Genomic DNA, 26,022 nt, shown 5'->3' with positions numbered 1-26,022 from the left:
GCCTGACACCTCCTCCTTGACCTCTTCCTCCGATACGGGCTCCATCTGGCTAAGGTCCGTGGGTGGTAGGGCCAGTACGAACTCCGTTTCTGCTCTGTCCTCTTCCGTGCACATGTTGAATGGCTTGAAGGCTGCTTCGAGGTGAGCAGCGAAAGCATCGGCCCTTTCCTGATCCGAACGACACCATCCACCGTCGGATTTTCGTATTTGGGCGACCCTTTGCTTGGGACGCTTTAAATGGCGGGTTAAGTTCCACAAGTTGTGATGGGGGTCCCCAGGCTCGACCTGGCGCAGGTGCTCTTCGAATGCGCAAGTCCGCAACCTCTGCAGCAGCTTCTTGAGTTTTTTGGTTGCACGATTGAAAGCTGTTTTATCGCTGGGGTACCTGGTTTGGAACCAAATCCTTCTCCGTCGTCTCTTCTCATTGAGGAGTGCAGCCACTTCAGGAGACCACAGGTGTAAATGCCTTTGCAACTTCCTATTGTTGCATGGAGCCCTAGGAGTTGCAATTAAGGCAGCGTTGTGCATCTCTTGAGTGAGATTCTCGACAGCCTGATCGATACCAGCACCCGTGCTAAGGTCTGGCTGCGCGCTCTCTAGGGCGTTCTCCATCCACTCGGAGTAGCTCTCTATGCTGGTGCGAGGTCTGATCATCCTGAGTCGGGTGACTTTCTTCTCTACAGGGGTGTTAATGTGGAGTTCCACCGCACTGTGATCGGAGAAGAGATCTTTATTTGCCGAGCAGGCTATGGAGTCCGGATGGATTCCATGGGAGATGGCGAAGTCGAGAAGGTCCGGCAGCCGTTGGGGGTCTGTGGGCCAATACGTGGGCTCTCCAGTTGAATGGCAGTTATAGGCTCTGCGCTGTATGCATTTGAATAATGCAGTACCTTTGGGATTACTCACTCTCGAGCCCCACCAAGGATGCTTGGCGTTAAAGTCTCCTGCGACGATGAATTTGTCGCCCATATCACTCAGCAGGAGGTCGAACTGGCCTTCCGAGACTTTATGTTGTGGGGGTATATATGCAGACGCAATGGTGATTTTTCCCAAAGGAGTGGAGACGGAAATTCTGGCGCACTGGATCCAGTCTTCCTTGAGTATTGCTATGTCGTTGTAGTCAATGCTGGCCTTGACTATGATCGCCGCTCCTCCGTGTCCTCTTCCGCTAGGATGGTCTGCATGTATTACGTCATATCCGTGCAATTTCAGGAATGACTTATGGGTGAAATGGGTTTCTGCTATAAGCAGTATGTCGATGCATTGAGTGTGTATAAAATGTTCCACCTCAAGCCTGTTTTGGACAAGTCCGTTAGCGTTCCAAAAGGCTACGTGCAGGCCTATTTGCTGCATATTTGAGAGAGGATGGAGCTCATCATAGCTGTCATTCGTTCGAATATTTTGTCCATTACTCTCTCAAGAAGGTTTTCCACCCTCATCATAAATGCCGCCATCTGGTCTGCCTGTGGCATCCCCTGTGCTGTCGCTGGTGTCTGTGAAGGCCAGGCTCCTCCTTTAACTATGTCAGCATAGCTTCTGGCTGTGGTGTCCGTAATTGGATATGGCTGAGGGGGTGGGTACGCTAAGCGGCGTGGTTGAGGTGGTCGTGGTTCCTTAGGAGCCATGCAGGCCTTGGCTTTCTTGTAAGCCGGACATCCTTTGTACGACGCAGGATGGGCCCCGTGACAGTGCACGCATTTAGCCGCTTCCTCACGTGTCTTCTTACACTCGCTTGTGCTGTGATGATCGCCGCATTTAACACACCGATGCTGCAGCTTGCAGTATCGCTGACTGTGCCCAAATCCTTGGCACCGGTAGCATTGCGGCACATCATGGAAATTGCGTGGAGGTTCGACAGTGACCACAGAGTGGCAGACTCTCTTGACATTGAAGATCTCCTTATTGTTGCTGGAAGGCTCCAGATTGACAAAGAAGATCGACATCGGTGTTTTGGAGATGTGCCCTACGGCATTGCGCACATCTCGGACCACGTGTCCTTGTCGCCGGAAGTCCGCTTTAATGTCATCGATGTCAGTGGTATGATGCAGACCTTTCACAACAACTCGATAGGCTCTATCTTCCTTGTGCTGGAACGTATAGTACCTTTTCCCGGCACTATCGAGGTGGGATTTGAGGGCAGAGTATGACTCCTTATCCGGCATCATAATCCTCAACTGATTGTCTCTGGCGGCTTTGTAGGAGAAGTCCTTCTTTTTGCCAACGATGTCCTCGATGCAGGAAATTAGAGCAGCAATGTTAGAGACATCTGGGATAAAAATCGGCGGTGGCTTGATTTCCTTCTTCTTGGGGGACTTAGAAGACATAAGTACCTCTTCATCATCGACCGCTTCCGTGCCGTTGCCTAAAACTTCATCTTCAAGATCAGATAGAATAGCATAATAATTGCTTTCAATATTAGCCTTCAATGCCGCTCTTGCTGCTTTGCTGGTGGTTGGTTCGTCATCCCTTACGGGTTTTTTAGCCGACTTCCGTTTCATTTCTCCAAGCTCGGAGTCGCTGGAGTCGACATCTTGAAGATTAGAAAAGGGCTTCTTTTTAGAAGGCGGCTTGATTTTGATGGAGCGGGGGGCGTCTTGCCAGTCCATCGTGTTGGTTTTGCCCGAGAATGGCCCCAAGATTAAGTAAATAAAAAAAAAATTTTTGATAAAAAACGACAGATAAAAATAATTAATAATTAATTTTACTTAATTAAGTGCACAATTTTCAATATGAAAATGCAGATATTTTGCTGCAATGCCGAGTTTTAATTTATACTGAATCAAAGCCGCAGAATTGTAGTTAATTATCCAGTTGGCCGTTATTTAGTTTAGGCCATCCGTTGGCAGTGGTAACCGCATGGCTCACAACAGCATCAATTAGCCATAAATTCTCATTTGGGTAAAAGAGGAAAGCACTCCAATAAATAAGGGCTGGCGTTGAAACAAAACGCCAGAAGTTGGCAGATGGAAATCCATCGCTCTGGCAAGAAGGCGGCAAACCAAAATAATAATATCAGACACTTCACATGCCACAAGCATTGCCCCAACAAATTCCCCCACAAAACTATGCTAAACTGAGGGGGCGGCTACACAGAGAGGATATATGTAAGGTCCTTTCTGAATCATACAACTCACAATTACAATTATTTTTCCTAGTCGGCGGCTGCGACGCATAAAAATCGCAGCTGTCAGTTCAAAAAGCCAAAAACTTCAGCAACAGCATCAATTTTCCACACGCCAGCGAATTTTTCGCCACCAATCTGGTAAATACTACCACTCATATACGTCTTTATGTGTGTGTGTATGTGTGTGTGTGGGCACTCACCCATACACTGACAGGGACACACACACAATCACAATTGAGGAAGACATGTGAACGCAATTTTCACGTGCAAACTTTGCTCTTCCAAAAGGCAACAAACAAACGGAGCAAATAAACCAAGTGAAATGTGTGCAAGCCAATTGATTTATACGAACGCGGAATACACTCTCCTGGGACCCAACTAGATGGTAGTTTTGTGGCAATGATTTACTTTAACAGACTGAGGGTATATGGATTTTTTTAGAGCTTTGTTGTTCATTTAAGAATAAGTTTTAAGCTTTAAAATGTTTTGATAAAAATTAAGTGGACTTCCATTAACTTCCATTAAGTGGAAGTGGAAAATTATGCTTATTTCTAAGGGTATTTGAAACAATTTAAATTGAAAATTTTAAATTTTATTTAGATACAAAGTTAAAGTTTCTAGGAATCTGTAAATAGTTACACGCCTATTGCGGCTTACGGTGCATATTTTTACAAACACTCTTTTTTAGACATTTTTACAATCACAATTTACAAAACCTATATGGACTATTATTAATCTTTTATAATTATCTATAAATTATAAATATTCCTTCAAAAATTTATACTTAGAGCATTCGTAAAACCAAAGGAATGCTGCGACTTGGCATAAGTTCGAGCAAATAAAGTAAAGTAAGCTGCACAATTTTATTTCATGCGTTGCGGGAAACGGAGTATGGTGGCATGCCACGGGGAGGTGGGAAGAGAGTGATAGTGGGGGTATAAAGGGACGTATGGAGGGGGTCCGCCAGCTAATCTCAACAAACAAAGCGTGAAACTAACAATTCTGCAAATACAGACAAAACCGCACACCCGCAAACGAAAAAAAAAAAAGGAAAATAGAATGCGAGACAGAGGGGGAGTAGAACAGGGGAGTCCTCCACACCCATAATAGGGCGTGGGAAATTCGGAGGGGGAAAAGTGGAGAGGGAAAAACTTTGTCTTGCTCATTCGCGGGCCAAGATGAAACTTTATTTCAACATGGCAGAGAGCTACAGCCATCGAATTTATTTTCATGTCAGAATATAACGCTCTTCCCCTCGTTGGTCTCTGAAATCTAGGAAACGCTCTTTTAAGTTAGTCTCATTTAGGATTGGCGTTAAATTGGCAAAAGGCGATGGCTAAGCAAATAATGAACTTGCTAATTTCGCTGGCATAATTGGGCAAGCGGTTGGGCGCTTGCAACGCGGCGTATGAGCAATGTTCCGGCATAAATTACGTATACGCAGCGTTGCACATCTTAGGAATCTTAAAGCCTCGCCGAGTGGCCGCATAATACAAGGACGAACGAACAGGCAATGGGAGCAACAAGCGGCTGAGCTCCAAAGAGGCTAAGCTCTAATTTTCTCACGTACTTGTAAATTTTGCGGAAAACCGCAACAAATTCACTTATAAAAGTAATCTAGAAAGCGCGTACACGACCGGAAGCACGAAAAGGCGCGCCAAAGTACGGAAAACATGGTAAAAATGCTACCAAAGGGGGTCAGGACCGGGGCCCGGTGAAGGGAATTCTAAAAACCAAGCCGTTGGGGAGCAGGGGGAAAAAAAAGGAAACAAAAACGCGCACAAACTCGTCCTTATCCTCGTCCTTGCTGTAGTCGTGTAAAGAATTGCGTTTGTCGCGACACGGCGACAACTTTTGCTACCCAGGACGAAGGCTTAGAGGAGGGGGGACTGGAGGCAAAAAAGCCTGGCAAAAAAGACTTGGCTTAAAGCACCCCTCACTTTATCAAAGATTTAAAAACGAAATGAATGTAAGCACATTAAATGACTTGGACTTGGGACTTCCCATTAAAGGTTCATAGCCAAGGACTAGAAAAGATTTCACCCTCGGGGCTGAAATATGGATCGAGGGAGGGAGCAGCTTGTTTGGCTTGTAGGTCGAATGGAAAAGTTTCAAATGCAAAGTTAGTTTATGGAAAAAACAAAAAAGGATTTAATTGGCGAGCAATTTGTAGGGCGGTTAAGAACAAGACAAGTTGCTCTTATCATTTTGTTTAATTTTCGAGCCTTCTGGGAAGACGATGGGTTTCTAGAATCATAATTCCTGGAATACCAGGGATGTTTCAGCAATTCTTTAAAGGGATTAACTTCTTATAGAATATCTTGGTTATTTTCTAGGAGAAATAATATAATTTTCAGTTAGTGCTATATGCACTTTAATTTATATTTAAAATTTGTTTAAAAGTTTAAGCTCATATCTGCCAAGTAGTTACATGTTTTGTCTTAAAACTTTGAGCCTCTTATCATGACTATAAGAACTTACACAATGGCATTTATTGTGGTTCTCTTTGTGTGGAATACTACTGTTTTTTTTTTGTGTTTAAGTACTACTGGAAAATCTTCTACAAATGAATATTAAATAACCTGATAAAGTTCCCCCAAAGTCCGACCGCGAAATTTTCGCCAATCCCCAGAGGCTACATCCGCAATTAGAAAAACAACTTTTTTGCGCTGTTCAACATTCGTTAAAAGCGTTCAAAGTCTGCAAGTCGGTCGCAACAAATCCAATTTTCGGCTGTAAGGCGATGAAAAAAAAGTTAAATTATCACGAAGAGGGAAGAAAATAAATTGTTGGCTTGGTAAAAAGTTGGCTGGCAACAAGGACAATGCCAGGATAGGCCAAGCCAAGCCCAACTCATCCTGCCCTGCCAAAGGAGTTCATTGTTCAACATTACACCCCTCGAGCTATGTGTCACAAATTTTAGAGAAGCGAGTCCTTCAGTGTTATTGGGGAAAGTTTTGGGCGATGCTTTTAATAAACTTTTACTTGGCATTTGCCATTTGGCATTTATGCAAATTGCAAACACACCCAAATATTGAACGGAAACGGTGCCCCAGCCCCAATAACAACAAATTTCAATTATGCCATCAAATCTATTTAGGTGTGTAAATATTTTGGAATTCTGTGCCCCCTGCCAGTGCCACTGCCCCAGCCACTCCGGAATTGTGGCGTGTAATATACAGATTTTCTTGTTAAGATTGTGGCCAAAGTTTCGCCGACATTGTTCGTAGTTTCTGGCCCACCAGCTGGCCATAATTGGCCCACCAGCGTGAAGAGTCAATAAGCGGCAAGTGGAATGGGCCAAGTTGCACATAAATTTGCCCCTTGAATATTTTACAAACTCATTGTTGCTGCTTGGTGCTTGTTGTTTGCATTGTGGCGGCATTAAATTTTGCCTGATTTGATTTCGGTTCAATTATATATACGTTTCAAGTCGAAATAAGCTCTTTCCTCGAGAGACTCTTTCAAGTTCATTAACGAAATAAGCCTGCCACTCGAAAACGGGCCATGGCCAAAACAAAATGTGGCCAACTTACAGGCGTCGCATTCATCGACTCGAATTAATCAATTATGCTTGCGTGTGTGCTTCTGGGCGGGTATTTGTACATTCAGGCCATTTTGTTAATTAATAAAAACGTTAACAATGAACGAGGGTCCTTGTTGTTATTTTGCTATTTACCTTGAAGCGATTTTGTTATTGAAAAAGCCTTCAATTAAATTAACCAAAGCCAACTAGGGGCAGTATTATTCTTCGATATTTGAGTAATATCTATTACCGAATAAAATGAAACGAATTTAATCCCCATTGGTATTGAAAAGCATCTTATCATTGAAACCTAAGCCCGGTCGACTAACTTAATATCCGGCCAGATGTGTATTGTTGTCCCTAAGTACCATATCTCTTTTGTGCACTCCAAATCGCTTTTTCCACTCAAAGAAATCAATCATAGCAACACTTGGCCCATTCTTTTCCAGTGCCCTCTATTTGGCTGGATGGCAGGATGTGTTCTCTAGTCCCGAAGTCCTGAAGTGCCTGGGTCATTTACTTTATTGATTACAACTTTCTCTTGTTTCCCCGATTGCCGGCCACAATACAGACTAGAAAATAACAGAGAAAAAATAAGAAACAGCAATTTGAGTTAAGCGTGTCCATAGCCAGGGATATCAAGGATATTCCCACCATGAAACCAAAGTAGAGTGGGTGCAAATGGTTTTGCCACAAAAATGTAGCCTTGATTAAAGCCACCTTATTTGGACTTTGGTTACAGGCTTTGGTTTTTATGAGAGCCTGTGCAAGGGTATGGGTATGGAAGTGCATAAATAAGTTTTCAATTCCTTTGCATGTCCTGGCAATCACTACAAATAAATAAAGCATTAAACGAGCCCTCAGACCTACACCCTGAACCCGCAGCATAAAACTGTCATAATTTATGAAGTTTATCATTTGGTGTTCCTGGTTTTGTATTTTATTTTCTTTTATTTGTCGGAGCCGCCCCAAAACGCATTTGTGTCAATTTAAATTTATGTAAACATAAAATGGCCAGCCGAAAAAAATTCAAAAATATGAGAAAAACATGCGTCCTGTGTATATCCTTGGATATCACATTTTTCATTCGCTTTTCGTTACTCTTTTTTCCGGTGGGAGCTTTCTGATTGGATGATGAAGTTGATTTATGAAATAAAATACTGGAATTACAATTACTTTGATTTGTAGAGCTTTGTAAAAAATAAATGCATGCAATTTCATTATTCATATTAAATAATTTCTGAGTTATAAATATTTGTGTAAGGGTATGCAAAAATCTTAAGAGTGAAATGTAAAAATATCCTGGCATCTTGGCTTGTTCTTTATGATTTAATGCGCGCGGCATGCCGTGACGTTCACTTAGGCATGGACAACACAATAAAACTCCACAACAGCCAGAGGAATATCAATATGAGACGGGACCAGATAGGTTGGGGCACAGGGACAGAGGCCAGCGGCAGCAGGATACGCTTTCCTGGGCCGCCTGCGCACTTTTGACATTTCATTATCCTGTTAAGTATTCAAAAGTCAGAGCAAAAGCAAAAGCAAAGGGAAAGGCAAGCCGGCACAGACACAGCCGGGACACAGAACGAGGAAAAGCAACAAGGACCAGGACATGTCTGAGTCTGGGTGCCCTGCCCCTTGGTCCTGCTGCGTTACACCAGCTTATCATTTATGCCGAACGCGTTCTTTTTGGCTTTTAGTCGCCATACATCCCGCTCCACTCCCCACAACTTTGCCATTTGTTTTGTCTGCCAGTAATGCCATGCGGAATTGCCTTTGTGTCCTTGCCGTTTATGACATTGTATTGGAATCCCGCATGGCTGTGTGTGTGTGTTTGTGTGGGCTTGTATAAATTACATTACATAACAAGCAATATAACAAACGATAACAAACACCTTGCCATACACAAGGAAATGAATCTTCAGATGGGTAAATATATGAAAAAGATGGAAAGCAAAAATAAATAAAAGCAAGCCATTTAATAAAAATGTGGCATTGACTTTTGATTTTTTGGGGAATCTGCTTTATGGACTGTTATTTGTTTATGCCAAATGTTAAGGATAATGAAGAGTTTTCTACGTTTTAACCGACTAGATTTAATGAAATTATTCTTCTACTTGAAAAATCTTCCTTCCTTTTTTGTGGCTTAGTCCTTTTTCTTTCTTGTGTCCTGGTGAGTATTTAATTTGACAGTCTTGAGCCAAAAATACGACAATCGATTCAACCACAAAAAGTCAATTAAATTCAGTAAAGAAATCTCACTAAATAGTTCTATCAAGCAATTTATTTGCACTCACTCCACTCCACTCCACTCGTTTGAAAGCTGAATGGCTTGATGAATCCTGGAGATCTCCATCTTCATCTCCGGGAGTATCTCAATAAAGCAATCAGTGCCACCGAGCTGGGCTGAAAAGTGAGTGTTTGTATCCAGCAATAGTAAATTTCATTTTCTTTTTGCAGGTCATTGCGGACTGAAGGCGGACGACGAGAAGGAGCACATCCTTGGGGGGTGGAGAAGGCAAATGCAACCTGCACAGACACCATTAGACTTGAATAGCAACCACACGTGAGTATGGGGGGAAAGAGGGGGAAAGCCAAAGGACCTCCGGCCCACGGACAAACACAGACTATATCGACACTATATATCTCGGACATGTGTCGGCCATCAACTTATGCAATCAACGATTTGGCTTTGACCGGACAGACTGACTGGCTATGGTGCTATGTAAACCCTAAAGCAAAAGACGATGCTCCAAGGAGCAGGAAGAAGAAGGAGGAGAAGGTGCCTCCACCGACCCGGCACCAGGACAAATGTTTATTTAAGCATAAAGCCACGTACAACCGAGCCGACACACATGCGAACTTTTACAATATACTCGGATATACATACATATATATGGATGGTTTGGAGCTATGTACTTAGGCACAGCTGTACTTGCAGTCCATGGCTGGTAATTACATACAGACTGCCGGGCCAGGACCTCATCCTCCAAAGTCCGTCCTCCAGCCTAACCCATTTCCTAGGGCGGCTGGATAAATATTTGGTTTAACCTTTTTCCTTTTGTGCGGCTTTGGCTTGGTCCTTTTTGTATTTGCCTTTGGTTTTATGGCAGCGCCTGTGTCACTATTTCATTTCGATTTGAGCCAAGTTTGCCGCAGTCCTTAGCCAGATTCGTATCCTTAATTTATTTGTTTGCGATTTTCTGATATTTTGTAATTGAGTTTTTTTCTCTTCCACTCCCCACTCTATGCCAGGACTTGGCTAAAAAAGATATGACAAATGTTGAGAGTTTGCAGAACAAAAAAAAAGAACAGAAAAGTAGGCAAACTGTTGATATTCATTGGACAGGACACGTCCACAGCTAAGGATATTTATATTACTACGTGTGTGTGTGTGAATATGAGTGTTTGAGTTCAAGTTCGAATGAAAATATGTCCCCTGGGACTTGAGCGTCAGCATCAGCGCTTGTGTCCTTGCCCCGTCCTAATTTATCGTTATGAATGAATCACTTTGCGACAGACTTTGTTTCTTAGAAGGACACGTACCTCTGGCGACAGGATATACTTTTGACTTAATTTGATTTCGCCCGAATGAATTTCAATTAGCTTCAAATGAAATTTACGCTACGTTAAGTGATTCGCTGCGAGATAAAAGGGTTCAACTTTAACTAGTTTTGTGTTGGCGGAACAGAAAGCGGATGAACTCTTAAATTGGACGAAAATTACCCTTTCTTTTGCGTCCTTTGGGGGCCATAGATTGATTATTATGATTTGTTTTCTGAAAAGATTCCGCCGGTCTTTGTTGCCGGCGTTGAGCCTTTGTTGAGCTCCAACACTTAACCGTGTCAAGCTTGGATTTATAGCTCCCTCTGAGAACTGTCTATGCATTCCGGCATCCTTCAGATATATGATTTTCCCTTCAGTTCTCCACCCCTCATCCACCCCTCATTGCCTCTGGGCGCTAGTAGTTTTCCCCGTTTTGGCCCAGAGTTGATTGATTTCTGTTCTAGTTCGGGCCAAAGAGCAGACTAAGCCCACCTCCTGGCTGTGTTCTCCTCCTCAATAGTCTGACAGTATATTGACGCACAGTCATAAATAAAAACACTCGGATATTCATGCCAATGATTCCCTGTATTTCATGTTTTTTTTTTTTTGTTAGGCTCAAGTGTTGTTGTTCTATATTGGGTAGAACCTGCGGCAAATCTCCTACTACTTGTAACTTGCAACACTTAGTGTTTGTGCACCAGCAAAAAAATTTATATAAAATGTTTTAGTTACATTTTATTTTGAATAAGAAAAAAGGTAGTAATATGGATTATATTTTAAACCTTTTTACTTGTTCTATTTTCAAAGAATTTCTTATAATTTAGTTATGATAAAATTTCAAACTAAAAATAGAGTTACAACATCCTCTAATATTTATTGTATTTCTTTACTGTGTAATTTCTGACATACAGTTGTATTGTTAATAAAACGAGAAGGATGTTGTATGTCCCAGGACTCCCCGCTTATGACTCTTTGAATGCTGAGAGTTTTGTTGATGATTTGCGTGTTCTTGAATAATTGATGGAATGACAATCTTTCGATGTGTCAGCATTGTTGTCACGCGTTGTTATCAACCAGAAAAACGGGGGCATCCACAATGTCATCATCATTATTATCCGAACAGCATTACGATCATTATTGTCATTGCTGACAGCGGTCGTTGGCTTCTCACACATCACACCAGGATGTGTGTGTGTTTTGAATAACAAGATGCCAACGCTGCAATCGCCCCCACAGAGAGTATCTCAGGCTTATGAATGATGAGCAGTCAAACAATCATCCTGGCAGCCCCTCTCGGAAATCTGTGGGACTTATACTGATTTACACGCGAATGAAACATAAAAAAGGACACAAGGACTCTCGTGTTACAGCGCCCGCCCTGCTAATGCCGCATCCCATTATGGTTAACTTCAAAAATTAAACAAGATTAATTTGTTGGCTCATTTAAAATGGCTTAACAATATCATTAATTTCATTTCCCCTTCGACATCCAGCCAACAAATAAACATATTTAAGGACGACAAACATGGCTTGAAAGCGCTTTAAAGCCTCGACTTATGGTGCGAGGGGGAGTAGGTGTGGTTATCCGGCGTATCATTAATCAATTTACGGGTAAATGACCCATTTAAAAGGTCATAAAACGCTGTCAGCAGGGCCTCAACTTCAAGTCGGATTTTATAACTTTGTTTTCAAAATCCAGGACGAAAAGTGTGAAGCCCCAAAGAGTATGCAGCATAAAGTTTCACTTTTTTGTGGGGGATTCACACTTTCTTCCTTCTGGGTTAGTTTCTGTTTTCGTTGTTATCTATTCATTAAATTTAATGATACAGTCTCCCCCAGTCCCATCCTGTTTGTTATGTGGTGCTTTTTTTTTGTTGGTCCTGTTTTGAAATCATCAACTCTACTCTCCGAGACTCCTGTGGCAAACAATTTTAAACGCTGTCTAGCTGGCATTTCTCTAGCTCCGGACCTTATCCCTTGGCTTGCTCATTTCCGAAGTGACACACACAATTTTTGCCCTGCCCCGCCTCGAGCTGAATGGACCTGGTTTGGACCTGGTTGGTTGAATCTGCTGAGCGAGCGCCGTCGCCCCTTTCATCATAATTATAAACACAAAACAGACAGCCGGATGGATGGGCAAATGGATAGGTTTTTTTTTTGCTTGTTGGCAATGGTTTTCCTTTCGTTTCCCTTGCACTTTTCCATTCAATACGTGCAACATGTGCCCAAATATGTAAGTTGCCCCACATTTGCTCAGAGCCCGCCGCCTCGCAATTAACAGATCATAGAAATGGGGCCGCTCGTCTCCACAAAAGGAGCTCTCCCTTGAAAGGATTTTTCTACACAGAGAAAAGGGGTTTAATTTCACTCTCATTTGGTTTAATAACAACTTTGTGTCTCAACCAATATATATTTTAATATCGAGCTACTCGTTATGGATTTAAAAATAAAAGTTAATAGTTCCCTTTTTTTCTGAAATTTATTGCTGTGCACTTTCTCCATTGTCCATGGTCCTTGAAAAGGATTTTCCCTCAATCCCATGGAACAGTGCTGTTAAATCTAAAGGACCAGAGAGAGATTCTGGGCCTTCTTTGTTAACTACTCTCATACGGCTCGTTGGCTTTTATTATTGTTGACTGTCCAGGGCCAGGCCATCTCCATCCTTACATCTTTACATCCTCCATTCCGATCTCCGTCCACATCTCCATGTCCATTTACATTTCCCCCGTCATCGTTCATTGTAATTACGATAATTACGACAAGGACTGGAGAGACAGCTCCTTGGAAGCTTGGAAGCTCCTGCACCTTAATGAAGCAGCATTGAATGCAGCTCATTGGTGCAATCCCCTCTGCATCCAAATGGGTGTTCCACATGAGTCGTTGGTGGCGTTGGTGTATATGAACGATGGCCACTCATCCGTCACTCCAGCCAGGTCCTCCCGCACTTACTTGCCCGCACTCCCCCATCGACTTCAGGATGTCCTCGTCCTGTTTATCCACTTAACAGCTCACGGGGTCCGTGTCGTTAATTGAAATCTTTCGCATTAAGCCGCATTCCCTGTCGGCGGAAAAGCATCCAGCTTTCATCGCAGCCGCCACTTTCCACTTTGTAGCCGCGTTGCTTATTGTTTTTTTGTTATTAAAGTTTAATTAAATACCTTTTTAAAAATGTTCACGCATGAGTGGGAAATATTTTTTAATGAGCTTTTACGCTTTTTGTGTGCAAAATGAAAAATATACGAGCCAGGGACGACGTATGCGTGTTCTTAGCCATTAAAAAGCGCGTAAATTGATTGCAAACAAAGCGTTCACACAGGTATTCACCTACCTGTGAAATAATTACCACTTTCCGTAATGAAGTATGCACCTACGGGGAAATACATATATCGTTATTGAAAAATATTAAGCGACTTGCGGGCGACTCAAGACCCACAGATAATTGCTGAAAAAATGAAATTAATATGAAAACCACTCGGCCGAAACAATTGGTTTTTATTCAGCATCGATTCAGTTTGTATCTGCGCAAAAAATTAATTAGCATATTAATTAAGATGGTTTTTATAGAGATACAATAAATAAATGGATGAAATTTTTTTGAAAATTTAAACTTTAAAATAGTATTTTTTTTATAGCTAGAGCTAGGCATTTATTATTGTTTATCGTTTATGATTTTTTTTCTTAAACACCTCATTAAAATAAAAACTTTTCAGCTTAGTCTTAAGAGAAACATCTAATCCGGTTTATTCAGACCAACCGAGTTAAATAAACTTTGTCCATTTGGTCAAATATTAAAGGTGCCAGACAGACTTTCTGGCCAACCAAAAAAATGAGCGGAGAAGAGTAACGTAAGCCGATGCTAAAAGACCAAAATGCTAAAAACAAACATGGAAAAACCGGGAACAGAGCAACCGTAACCATGGCCGTAGTCGTAACCATTAGCCGTAACCAAAACCGAGCCAGACACTGAATTGACCTTAATAAAGTCGACTGACACGGTGAATCCGACTGCCTCGACCTTTTTTTTCATTTTAATAGCATTTGTATTGTATATCTCTTTCTAGGCAAGTCAGGCCGTCTCTTTTTAACCGGCTTTTTATACTTTCAGAAAATGCTGATACTGCTGCCGCTGCTGGGGATATTTGGAAATGGTCTCGTCGCCGAAGTCGAGGCGAACCTGAGTCTGGGCTTTAAGGCCATCAAAGTGAGTTTGAGCAAAAAACGGCGAAGCAGCCATGAAAATCTTTATGAATGCCATTAATGCTCTTTCCTTAATTATGCAATCCCATTCTCGGATCAGTTGCCCAGGCATCCCAATCCGGGTAAGTTCCACAGGATTTCAAATAAAACACTTCAGCTCTCTAGGCCTTTAGTATATTTGCCATTGATTTTGTGAAAAGGCGATTTACGAATTACATTTACTTTGTGCTCCATTAATCAAAAGGCCTGTCCATCGCAATTTTATGCAATTTCAATACAAAAATATTATGTTTAACTTCTACAAATAGAAAGTAATTTATTTTATTGGCTTCCGAAAATTACTTTTCTCAGGCAGCTTTTCGTTTTACTGAAAGAAAAATGAAAAATAATCGAACACAATCGAAGGGCCGCAAAAATTTCATTAAAACTTGCAACAAGGAAATGTTCGTTATTTTTTGTCTTTTGTTGCCGATTCTTAGTTGGCTTTTGGCAAAAGTTACCGAACATTCAATGTCCACCTCCGCATATCCTGGCAGATCCTGGCTTAGCAGATATGCCATCTCCTGGGAAACACCAGCAACCAGCACACACACAAGCTCAAACGCCTAACTAACGAGTAAAGTGATTTTAGAGGTTTTATGTTCGATACGTTTCCTTTTTATTTCCCCCGACTTTTTCCTTTTCCATATTTTCCTTTTTTTACGCTTTTTTTTCTATTTTTTATGTGGGTGTGTGTTCAATTCCCTTCGACATGTGCCATTTTCCATGCTCTTTCTATGCTTTCTCCACGTTTTTTTGTATGTTGTCGTAGAAAGCTGTTCAAAATTAAACATCAGCAGTCCGAACTGTTTCACAAACTTTTCGATTCGAGGGCGTTTCAACAAATACTGCCAATATCGGACTGCCGATATGGCTGCATACTCACTTTCATACACATATAACATCTTTTTTTTTTGTGTGTAAAAGTGGCCCTTGTCCCCATTTCCCCCCAAAAACCGGTTGGAGTCAAAAGTTTTGAGTCAAATGCCAATACAGTTTGTGTAGCCCGGCCTGGACCAAAATAAAAGTTGGCCAACCTTCTGGGCCTTCCACGTAGTCGAGCGAGTGGTGGAGCCCCAGGCCGATATCAATGCCCCACACGTTTGCTGGGATGTGTATTTCAAACAAAATCTACACAGAAAGAAATATGACATTTTTGGATTAGAAAGAGGGGTTCAATAAATATAGCCTTTAGGTTGACTAAGCTGGAAACTGAACTAGAAACAGTTCCCAAAAAGTTTCTTTAAACTACCATGTTCTAGCCATAGTTCTTTCACGGTGCATTTAAACCAAGATGCATTGCGGAACAAGTTTATTTAAACTGTATAACTTGTTCTCTATTCCTTGCCAGTTTCACAACCGAAAAGTTATCGGAGCACGAGAATTTCTGAGTCGCTGTTAACTTGGCCAAAACATATTTGCGAATACGTGAAGTAATGTAACACAGAGCTCACAAACAAGCCCAGAAAGTTCCGAATGAACTGCAAAGATTAGCCAGAACATATCATTTGCAGACGACGCCCAGGAATTCCAAAAATCACACAAAGGATAACTTTAAAAACTTGACGTTATGGTTTAAGACATTTTTACAGGCTTTAAGTCATTTTTAATTAAGCTAATAAAGTTTTTTGTTCGAAGCCCTCCATCTGAAACTATTCAGACATGAACAATCTCGAGTACAGATTTTAGTTTTTGAAGTAGATTTGGGAACAGCCCCCATAGCACTCAATCACTGTGATGTCCCAAGCAAACACTTGAACTACAAAAATTGCGCATACGCAGCGTGGCCCATAGCCTTTTCGAACTTTTGTTGGCTGACCTGATCCGCTGCGAGGCCAAAGGACGGAGGGCACTCAAAACTTGTCGCACACGCTCGAGTGCTGTAAATCTTTGCACAAAATGAAACTTTATTTGGTCATGGTCATCAACGACTTAAGTAAATCTAAAACTCTAAGTAAAACAAACACTACACAGGACATAGGACACAGCATAGGGCAGGACAAAAAGTGGGGTTTTTCTTTATCTTTTTGGTGGAGTCCGAAGCCGTAGCCAAAGCCTTACCGAGGCCGCATAAAACAAATAAACTGCGCACACGTGACCCCAAAGGCAGTGGGTCGGTGATGATGACCCCGGAAAAGGGGACACTGGGCGCAAAAAATATGCTTCGCCATCAGAAAGGGTGGAGCCAGAAGTTTATTTCGAGTGGCACGACATTGAGTTTATGCTGAAATACATATATTTATTATGTATATGCCGACAAACTATATAGGAGCTCTTGAGTGCGCTTTGCGAGGCAGCCGAGAGCCTTAAATGCTGTCAACGGGCGGAAGATAAAAGCTTCCACATTGCACATTCCGGCATTCACTTCCGCTTTACCCTCCCCGAAAATCGGGGTATCATCAATGTCCTGAAAAGTTTATGTCATGAAAGTTAAAACCAAAAGAGATTCGTAAGAAATGCTTTCCATTAAACCACATCCAGCCTTTTAGCCCAAAAATTTATAGAGTATTTCCTATTCGTTGCCTTCGTTATTAAAATTTTGGCGGCCTTGTTTTTGCTGAGCTCGATTCGTTAAGGATAAACGATTTCTTGTAACGACCTCAGTCACACACTCTCAGACTAAGACCGAGGTGACTGTTCAAAAAGGACACTCTGTGTGGCAGAAGAATCCTTTTGGCACCCACCTGTGTGTACTCAAGGCAGACATTTTCTTATGAACACAAGACAAGGTACATTAAGAAGATTGCACTTTCAGGAATGACGCAACTTTCATACACACATGTGATATGTGAGTGAGTCAGTATCTCCGCTAGGGAAAGGATCTATACTTCCTCCTTTGTCCGCATTTGTGAGATGTGAACTTTTTCAATAATAAACGTAAATTGCTAATGTCATAAAGATGCGACAACGTGCCCATATTCATTACAATCAGCTGGCAATGCCAATTTTCACATTAACCATTGATGCCAAATGAATGATGATGCTAGCAGGAGCAGGAGCAGGAGACCACACGTTTCATCCTTCGGCTCCAGGTTCCTGCTCCTGCTCTGGCAGAGTCACGTCGTCAGTGAAATCAATTCAAAGTGGAAAAGTACAGGGCACGTACCCGATCCCCTACAACTCTCCCCCTGCTAAACACACTCAGAGACAAGTGGGCGGAGTCCTCTTTGGGTCCCTGATCCTGAGCTGTGTCTGTGTTCTAGGAGCGAAGAGCTTCCTGTGATTGCAAATGCCCCACCACATGCCCGAGTAATTGTGATTGGCGGCTACACATACGAGTTTTTGGCCAGGCCGAAACAAAAACGGGCATAATGGCCCGGAAGCACAGGAAAAAATTCAAGGAGGAACTAGAAAAATTATTTTTTAAAAAGTCTTTATGGATAAAAAATAATATTCTCTATTGAGTGAAGGCATATGATGATTATATCTCTTCTAATATTCTGGTAATTGATTCTACTATTATCCTAGGCTTTTATTTCTGTGCAAAAGTGGCAACAAAGGCCGTGTTTTTGGGGGGCAGGGGGCAAAGGCAAACTTTGGCGGGCTAATGGCATGCCATAAAGCAGCGGCATTTGTCAATATCAATTTTGATGAGACACGAACCGAGGGAAACGGTATTTAGGATCCTGGCCAAAAGGCGGAATGGTAGCATGGCAGCCCATTGTTTGCGTTGTAAATATGCGATTCTAGCGAAATTTATAACAAACAGAGGCAGTACTGTGACATTAATTGGGTTCCGACATTGCACATACGACATGTATTACGTATTTGATGACATAAATTAGCGGCGAAATGAAAAAGCAAAGCCAAATGAAATTGAACGGAATAAAATGTACAATAAACAAGTCAGATGTAGAATCCCTAAAGTTAGTCCCAAGCCTGGTTCTGCTCTTTAATATTTTCACACTCATTTGACTTTTCTATTTTCTATTTTGGAAACCATTTTTGTGCGACATCAACGCCTGCTGCTGCTGGAATTTGGATTTGGATTTGGATATGGTTCTTGGGCTTGGATCTCGCCTGCAGCCAATTGCAGTGTTGGCAACACAACATTCGCACATGGAGTCACATTTAAATTGGATTGTAAAACCCAATGCGTTTGCGAGGTGAGTCGCGGCAGCAAAATGCTGAGGGGCCCATCTGCACAAGATTTGGCCACAAACCACAGACAGCCACGCACACAGAGGCAGCTACACAAGCACAGATACAGATACACTTGCACACAGATACCCACCCATACAGAGAGGCACCATTCGGGCCAAAAAGGGCCAAATGCAGTTTGGTTAAACGATACTCCTTTTCCTGCAATTGTTTAACCTGCGCTTAGTTCCTGCCCTCCACCCATCTGACTTTCCACTTTTAGTTTTTCGCTCTGGGTTTTGTATATTTTTGGTGGGATTAGCGCCAACACTTGCACCATTTAAAAGAGAATTGCTTTTAGTTGGTAGCGATTTTAATTAAAATTTAAATACAGTGTGAAATTCCCGGGAATTCTAATTCAGCTGTTGCAAGTACTTTTTGATGGCAAATGGTGGAGAGCTAAATGCTGATGCAGATAGTTTAACAGATTATGGGGTTACTATCTAATTATATTTTTAAATCGAAACTTTAAGGACTAAACTATAAATTTATGGACACTTTGTGTCGTCACTGAATCATTACCAAAGCTGAGTAAGATTTTCCGAATCCGAGTATAAAGCAAAAACTAAATCCTTGACATTGCTTTATGGCCAAGAACCTGGAGCTCTCTTGTCCTCCGACCCTTTCTTCTTTTTTGGTCAGGTTTTTGCACCTTATTTCCAGCTGCGTTGGTAGATCATGTGGCATGCCACAAATACACATAAACACTCGAATGCGCCGCCATCGCAATTTATGCAATGCAATTTCGTGACGATGGCGGGAAAAACGTATATTTTTCCAGTGGATTACGAAACGAAAGTAGTCGGAGATCTAAACGAAATGGTAACTCCCACATAACACCCAAAAAAAAAAAACAGGGCAGAGAGACAACAAAACACTAAACAAAGTTCTTGACCAAGTTTTCCACCCCTCGTGGGATTGAGCCAATATTTTCTTTACATTATGACTTTATTTTTGGTTGGCCCGACCAAAGCTAAATAAACAAAACACAACAAAAGCACAAGCGATGCCAATGGGCCACATTTAATGTATTTTAATGTGGCATTGCAGAATGGCCGCCACGCCTGCTCGACGCTCTGCCCCAACGAGCAGCTGCCGGCGCCGGAGGACACGATATCCTGCCGATCGCCGCGCCTCGTCGAAGTTCCCGGCCACTGCTGTAAGATGTGGCTCTGTGAGAATCCAACAGCTGATGGTAAGTTGCTCCATTGTACACTGAGACTAAAATTTAAATTATTATCCTATTTTTAAATTATTTTAAATATTAACAAATTTGTAAGAAAAGACTCATATTTTGTAAAACTCTGAAGCTTAAAAAAGTAGTCTGTCTTACTTATTTTTCCCAGTGTCCATTTTCCGTGCGATAGCCATGGCCTTGTTATTGTTTTATAAGTGTGCTTGTGGCCACGGCCATCCCATTGTGTCCACCTCCGAGTACTCCGCTCCCACTGGTTCCAGTTAATGGCGCTCAGGGGCGTGTCGTGCTGTGTCCGATGCGCAACTTAATGCTTTTTAAGCGCCCCAAAACCCACAGCCACATCCTGCCCCAAACCGAGACCAAAGTGCAGTGCATATTTATGAAGATGAATTATTTTATCACGAGAATGAAGCAGGATGGCTTCGCAGCCATAGTAGTAGCAGCAGGAGCTGGAGCTGGAGCAGTAGCCGACGGCAGAAGCATAATTACTTACAGAGGGATTAAGCGTTAATTAAACGCGCAGAATGCAATAAATAAACAAGATATTAAGCGTTCTTGCCGGCAAATATAGGGTATAGTCCGCTCCAAGGTCCTTGGCGACTCAAAGTTGAGAACTGGATGCTGCAGCTCAACAGGATCTACTGAAGAGTTGAGACCCATTTTTACAAGCAATTAGTTTGCTTTTAAAGGAAAATATATTTCAAATTTGTAAAAAAAATTTTAAATTGTACCAAATATAAGTTTTTATTCATGACAACCCGTAGAAACAGGTAGAAAGTTTATATTGACAAATTATCATTTTCCAATCCAAACATTTTCATCGGCAACATTTTCTGAAAAAAAACGTATTAATATTCAATACTTTGAGAGTAATATTAAGACAACAAGTATTACCTTTTTACAATCGCTTCTTCTGGGGGCCTGTTCAAGGCAAACTCTAGGAATATTTCCTCCAAACGCGTCTGCATTATCAGATAGTCCTCAATATTTAATTTCTTCATGTTGTTCTCAATCAACTGAAATATTTGGGGCAACATTTTCGTTTGCGGTATATAGTAGGTGAGCAGTCCGTTGTACTCCTCCCTGAAGTCAGCATCTGGAATTGCATTGCCTATAAATAAAATTACGTTTTGGATTCGGCTTTCAAAGTCAGTGTCCTTGAACAAGTAGACTGTTCCTCTGGACCGGGATTGTGCATCGACGGAGTGCATACTGTGCATACTACGTGTGTTCAGGCTCCTATTGTCGTAGCTAGTGGATTCCATCAGGACGTCGTCGGACGATGAGTTCTCTATCACTCTCTGAAGAGCCTTCTTTCTCTGCTTGACCTTTATCTTCAGGATGAGTCCCTTCGAGTAGGTGTTTTTCAGGGCCTGAACCGAGCCGATGCACTTGAACTCGCCATCCACCATGATGGCCAGGCGGGTGCACAAAGTCTCGCACTCGTCCATGCTGTGCGATGTGAGAACAATGGACTTTCCGGCGGCCCGGATCATGCCGATCATCTTCCACAGATGCCGCCGCGCCCCCGGATCCATTCCGCTCGTCGGTTCATCCAGAAAGACAACAGCAGGACTTCCAATCACGGCAATGGCGACACTCAGTTTCCGCTTGTTGCCGCCACTGTAGTACTTCACCCGCTTATTCATATGCTGCTGGAAGCCGAAGGCGATGGCCAGGGCCCAGCAAACGGTGCTGATGTAGCGACGCTGGATTCCTCGCACTAAGCAGAAAATTCTCAGTGTCTGTCGTCCTGTCAGATCGTTGAACAGGGCATCGAACTGGGGACAGTAGCCGATCCTGCCATACACCTTGTACCAGTGCCTGGACAGGCTTATGCCCTCGATGTAGGCCTCCCCGGAAGTGATGGTCTCGTCGCCGCTTAGCATCTTGAAGGTGGTGGTCTTTCCCGCTCCATTGATGCCCAGGAGGCCGAAACACTCAGATCGATCCACATGGAACGTGATGTTCTTCACAACGTACTTCTTGCCAAACTTCTTACTGATGTTGTCCACCAGAAGGGGTATGCGCTCCCTCTCGCCACTTTTCACACCTTTAACAAAAAGCCTCTCGTGGTTCACATCCGTGTTCTCCAAGTAGGTTGTGGGCATTACCTTTCCCTTGGCCTTCTTCGAGGCATACTTAACACCGCGGCGCATCTGATCGTTTATGAAATAGTGTATCTTGGCATCCTTTATGACTAGAAGCGCCATGAGAACAAGTGCTACCACTGCCATATATACGACTTCCGGCAGGACACCAGGAGACCTCCAGCCGAAGTACTTCGGTGTGTCGCAACAAATGGGCAGCCTGCTGCAAAGGGTTGCCTGGGACAGACCTTTGGCGCCCATCTTGCAGCCTCGTCGAATATTGTAGCCAATGTGGAGGTGATGTATGGCGCTGGACAGACTGAAGTGGGGGAAGATTCTGAAGACCCAGGCAAGTGTGTCCCCAACATTCTGCAGGCCCAACTCCTCCAGCGAAAATGTAATCCTAAGCATAAAGAAGGCCGGCCCCGTAAGGGTGTTAAATATACCGATTCTGGTAAATCCCGAGGCACTGTCGGAGAAACATCCGGAGATGACGTAGCTCACCGGCAACGCGGCACAGCCGAAAATCAAGATAACCGCAAAGTTGTAGCAGACATAATTGAACTCCTTGAAGGCCTCCTCCCGGAACGAGACCAGGGTTAGTATGATAGAGATCGCCGACAGCGTGAAGGTCAGAAAGTCCCAGACGTAGTGGGTCACCCAGTAGGCGAACACACCCACGCCGCTCAGGAACTGTATGAGCTTGGCCCGGGACTCGCGTTCCAGGATGATGGGAATCGCATAGAAGGCCGTTATGGAGGTCATACTCAGGGCTAAGTGCACGGCGATTTCGACGCCCAGGCGCAGACCCTTGTTCAGTCGCATCGACATGGTGTCCTTGCTGTAGGGCAGGGGTTCGTTCGTAACTCCCGTATAGGCCCCGGCCCCTAGCAAAGTGGTGGCCAAGGCATTGTGCAGCAAATTGAGGGTTAGGGGAGCCGTGTGCAGATGGTTGTTGTTTAGCCATACGGTCATGTTACCATTGGCAATCGTGGCCCCTGCCAAGGTCTCGAAGTATACTTCAAAGTGCTCGTCCTTGTCCCTTCCCAAGATGTAGTCGTTGAACTCCTCATCCCCGATGTTTATCAGCTTGTACCGGCGGCCGAACCCGGCCACGTAGTCTACATAGGCTTGGGTCACCTTATCCAGGGGCGGCTCAGCCTTGTCCTCCAGTATGACGTAGCCCATCTTGTAGTCATCCAGGCTTATGTGCAGAGGTGGCAGTTCATAGTAGGTTTGACCAGAGCGCGAGTTGAGGACGGCCAGTGACATGATCACAATGGGAAGGATAATTATCGCCAGCAGTATCCAGTAGAATCGAAGGGTTATGAAGAACTTTTTCGCGATGAGTCCTTGCCAAACCGAGCAACAGCGCGAACACGAGTGGCTCTCCTTGGTCTTCAAGTCAAATATGAGGTCCGAAAAGCTGTACGACCCGGACTTCTTCTCGGTCTTTGGGGATTCTGGTATTGAGTCGGTCGTGGATTCACCTGCCGCCTGTCTGCCGCTGCTGCTCACCTGCATGAAGACATCTTCCAGGGAGGCCACACTCAGCCCGTAGCCGTCCAGCTTCAGATCGGCCGAGTTCTTCTCCAGATCATTCAGCAGGGGCGGAAACTTTTTGGAGTATATATTCGGAAGGCGGTAGGTCAGTTCTGAGCCCAGCTGTCGCTCGATTTTGATTTGGGGCAGGTGTCGATTGATGAGCCGAGTTACTGCAGTCACGTCGCATCCCTTCTTCATGATGCAGACCAGTTGGTAGCCGGGACCGTAGCGCTTCTTCAGCAGAAAGGACGTGCCACAGCACTGCAGCTGGCCGTCAGACAGGATGGCTATCCGATCGCCAAGAACGTCGGCTTCGTCCATGTAGTGGGTGGTCAGCAGGATGGTGCGTTCCTTCTTCTCCGCCTGCAGCAGTTCCCAGAGACTCCGTCGTCCGGCGGCATCGATCCCGGAACTCGGCTCGTCGCACAGGACTATCTTAGCATCGCCGCACAGGGCACAGCACAGAGCCAGTTTCCTCTTCATTCCGCCGGACAGATTCCGGGAAGCTGTCTTCGACTTTCTCTCCAGTCCCAATATATCGACGTACTTCTTCACCTCTTTTTTAATCGCCTCCGATCCGTGTACTCCCTTCAGCTTGCTGAAGAACACGATGTGATCTCGGACACTCATGTGGCTGAAAAGGATATTGTTTTGCGGACAAATCCCTATCGACTGGCGGGCCTCTGCCAGCTGGGTTCGGATATCGTAACCGTTTATGAATGCCGTGCCCTTGGTGGGCGCAATTATTCCTGTCAGCATATTGATGGTCGTGGTCTTGCCAGCTCCATTGTGGCCCAGAAGGACGGTGATCTCGCCGCGGTACATCTTCAGGTTTAGGCCCCTGACAGCCGTGTGGTGGCCAAAGCACTTTTCCAGGTTTATCAGTCGCACTCCGATCGCCTGCACTCTCCGGGACTTGTCTTTGTCGAGGATACGCTGTATGGAGCCGGAACGCCGTCGCGGCTTTTCTTTGGGTTGGCCAAACCAAAACTTCCGATTGAGGCAGAAATTCCACTTGCGAGGTATTCCGAACTCGCCGGGACGAACCTGCTCCACGTAAAGGCAAATGGTGAGATAGAAGACACCACTCAGGGTCAGCATTAGCATCACCAGGTAGATTGTAAGGGAGTGGTCCTCGGTCAGGGGCTGGAAAGTAGTGGTCATGGTCAAGCCGTCGCCCGTGCCCTCCCAGTCCATGATAATGTGCAAGCCAAAGCCCAGGGCCGAGTTGCACAGGGCGAAGGACATTAGTAGCATCGTGCTGAGTTCCAGTTTGTCGTAGTGGTGCTGGGCAATGGAGTAGGGTATGAACGTGATGAACCAGGCGATGGCCACGACTGCCGCCGCTGTGCTCGCTCTGGAGAAGAGAATGGCGACCAGGAAGCAAAAGCAAATGCCCGAGAAGATGTAGCAATGGAAGAACATGAAGACAGGCAGGACATGCGAGTAGTTCAAGATGGCGCAGCCAGCCTTAAACCTCACAAACAACACTATCATTACGACTGTCGTCACTCCGAGCATCAGAAGGTAGCTCTTGACGAACCAGGCCACCCAATGGATCCAGTTGTTGACGCCAATCAGCTTCATGATCTCCTTCAGCTGCAGTTCCTTTTCGTTGGTCACCGCCCTGGTAACCACGGTGCTCGGATACAAGAAGCTCAATAGGATGATGAACGGCAGGAGTCGCCGCAGACCCGCTAGAAGCGGATCATTCACACCGGGAGGATAAGGGAAACGGCGGAGCCAGATCTGTGGCAGTTCGGCCAGCTCCGAGCCCGTCGCCAGTGAAAGCCAGGACATGGTGAGAACGTGCTGGACCGGGAGGAAGCCTTCCATTACGTAGCCAACAGGAACACCGCCGTCACTTATATTCCAATTGCGCGCTCCCCTCGAATTAAAATACATGAACTTGGAATCCGTTCGCCAAGTTTCTATTATCGGACCTGGCATCGTCCGCAGTTCGCTGGGGAATCTCAAGGAATAGTTCAGCTTGAGGGGATATCCCCGTGAGTTCAGTATCAGATTGCTCTTGTCCTCGAACTGAACTCCAGCGAAAAAGTTGTGCTCCACCATGTCCTCCTGCATTTTAAGGCGCGAACCATACGCTCGCCAGCCCATCAGGTGCAGTTTGTGGACCGTACTCCGAATTATGGACTTGTACATTTCGTCATCGGGCGTGTAGCAGAGGACCAATTTGGGTATGTTCATGGTTCCATTTTCGTGCAGAATTCGATTTCCCTTTATGAACGAGTTCATGTACAGCTGCAAGTCCGATATGGACACCGGCTCATAGACAAGTTTCGGCCGATTATCGGGTGCAACCAATACCCTGAGCGCGACAATCAGGAGCATAAACAGTACTGGCGCGAAAAGGGCTACAAAGAGCTGTATCTTTTGATTCCTTTGCAGGATCCAGTTCTTCCACATGAGCAGCTTCAGCTTCTTCCAATCGCCAATTGGGTAAACTTCAACCTTCTGCAATGCATTTTTATCGCTATTCATTTTCAATTTTGTTCAAATTTCCAGCAAGCAACATATTTTTGACTTGAGATACAAAGAGTGTTTAATTAGGGAATATTTAATAAAAAAAAGGACTATTAAGACAGGACTATCC

The 26,022-nt window shown here is 44.0% G+C and overlaps 2 protein-coding genes across 2 annotated transcripts in view; one reads left to right on the top strand and one right to left on the bottom strand.

The window, feature by feature from the left end:
• Positions 1-26,022, top strand: part of Ccn (cellular communication network factor protein Ccn) — a 52,898-nt gene that overhangs the window by 14,127 nt on the left and 12,749 nt on the right. The window contains exons 2-6 of the mRNA XM_070279420.1: positions 9,114-9,219; positions 14,305-14,400; positions 14,497-14,518; positions 18,462-18,541; positions 19,626-19,770. Coding sequence (XP_070135521.1) covers positions 14,308-14,400; positions 14,497-14,518; positions 18,462-18,541; positions 19,626-19,770 — 340 coding nt within the window. The 5' untranslated portion in view covers positions 9,114-9,219; positions 14,305-14,307. The remainder of the gene's footprint in view (positions 1-9,113; positions 9,220-14,304; positions 14,401-14,496; positions 14,519-18,461; positions 18,542-19,625; positions 19,771-26,022) is intronic.
• LOC108128387 (phospholipid-transporting ATPase ABCA3) lies at positions 20,484-25,971 on the bottom strand. The gene is made up of 2 exons (XM_017245961.3): positions 20,668-25,971; positions 20,484-20,606 (listed from the first exon to the last, which is right to left on the bottom strand). The coding sequence occupies exons 1-2, from the start codon at positions 25,908-25,910 to the stop codon at positions 20,591-20,593; spliced, it is 5,259 nt and encodes a 1,752-aa protein (XP_017101450.2). The 5' UTR covers positions 25,911-25,971; the 3' UTR covers positions 20,484-20,590.

Source organism: Drosophila bipectinata, chromosome 3L (genome assembly GCF_030179905.1).
Source record: "Drosophila bipectinata strain 14024-0381.07 chromosome 3L, DbipHiC1v2, whole genome shotgun sequence".
Lineage (NCBI taxonomy): Eukaryota > Metazoa > Arthropoda > Insecta > Diptera > Drosophilidae > Drosophila > Drosophila bipectinata.
Note: the sequence above shows the minus strand (reverse complement) of the source record. Positions and strands in the feature narration are given on the sequence as shown.

Coding starts and splice junctions, on each gene's coding strand:
- LOC108128387 (XM_017245961.3), bottom strand. CDS start 25,910: ATGAATAGCGATAAAAATGCATTGCAGAAGGTTGAAGTTTACCCAATT.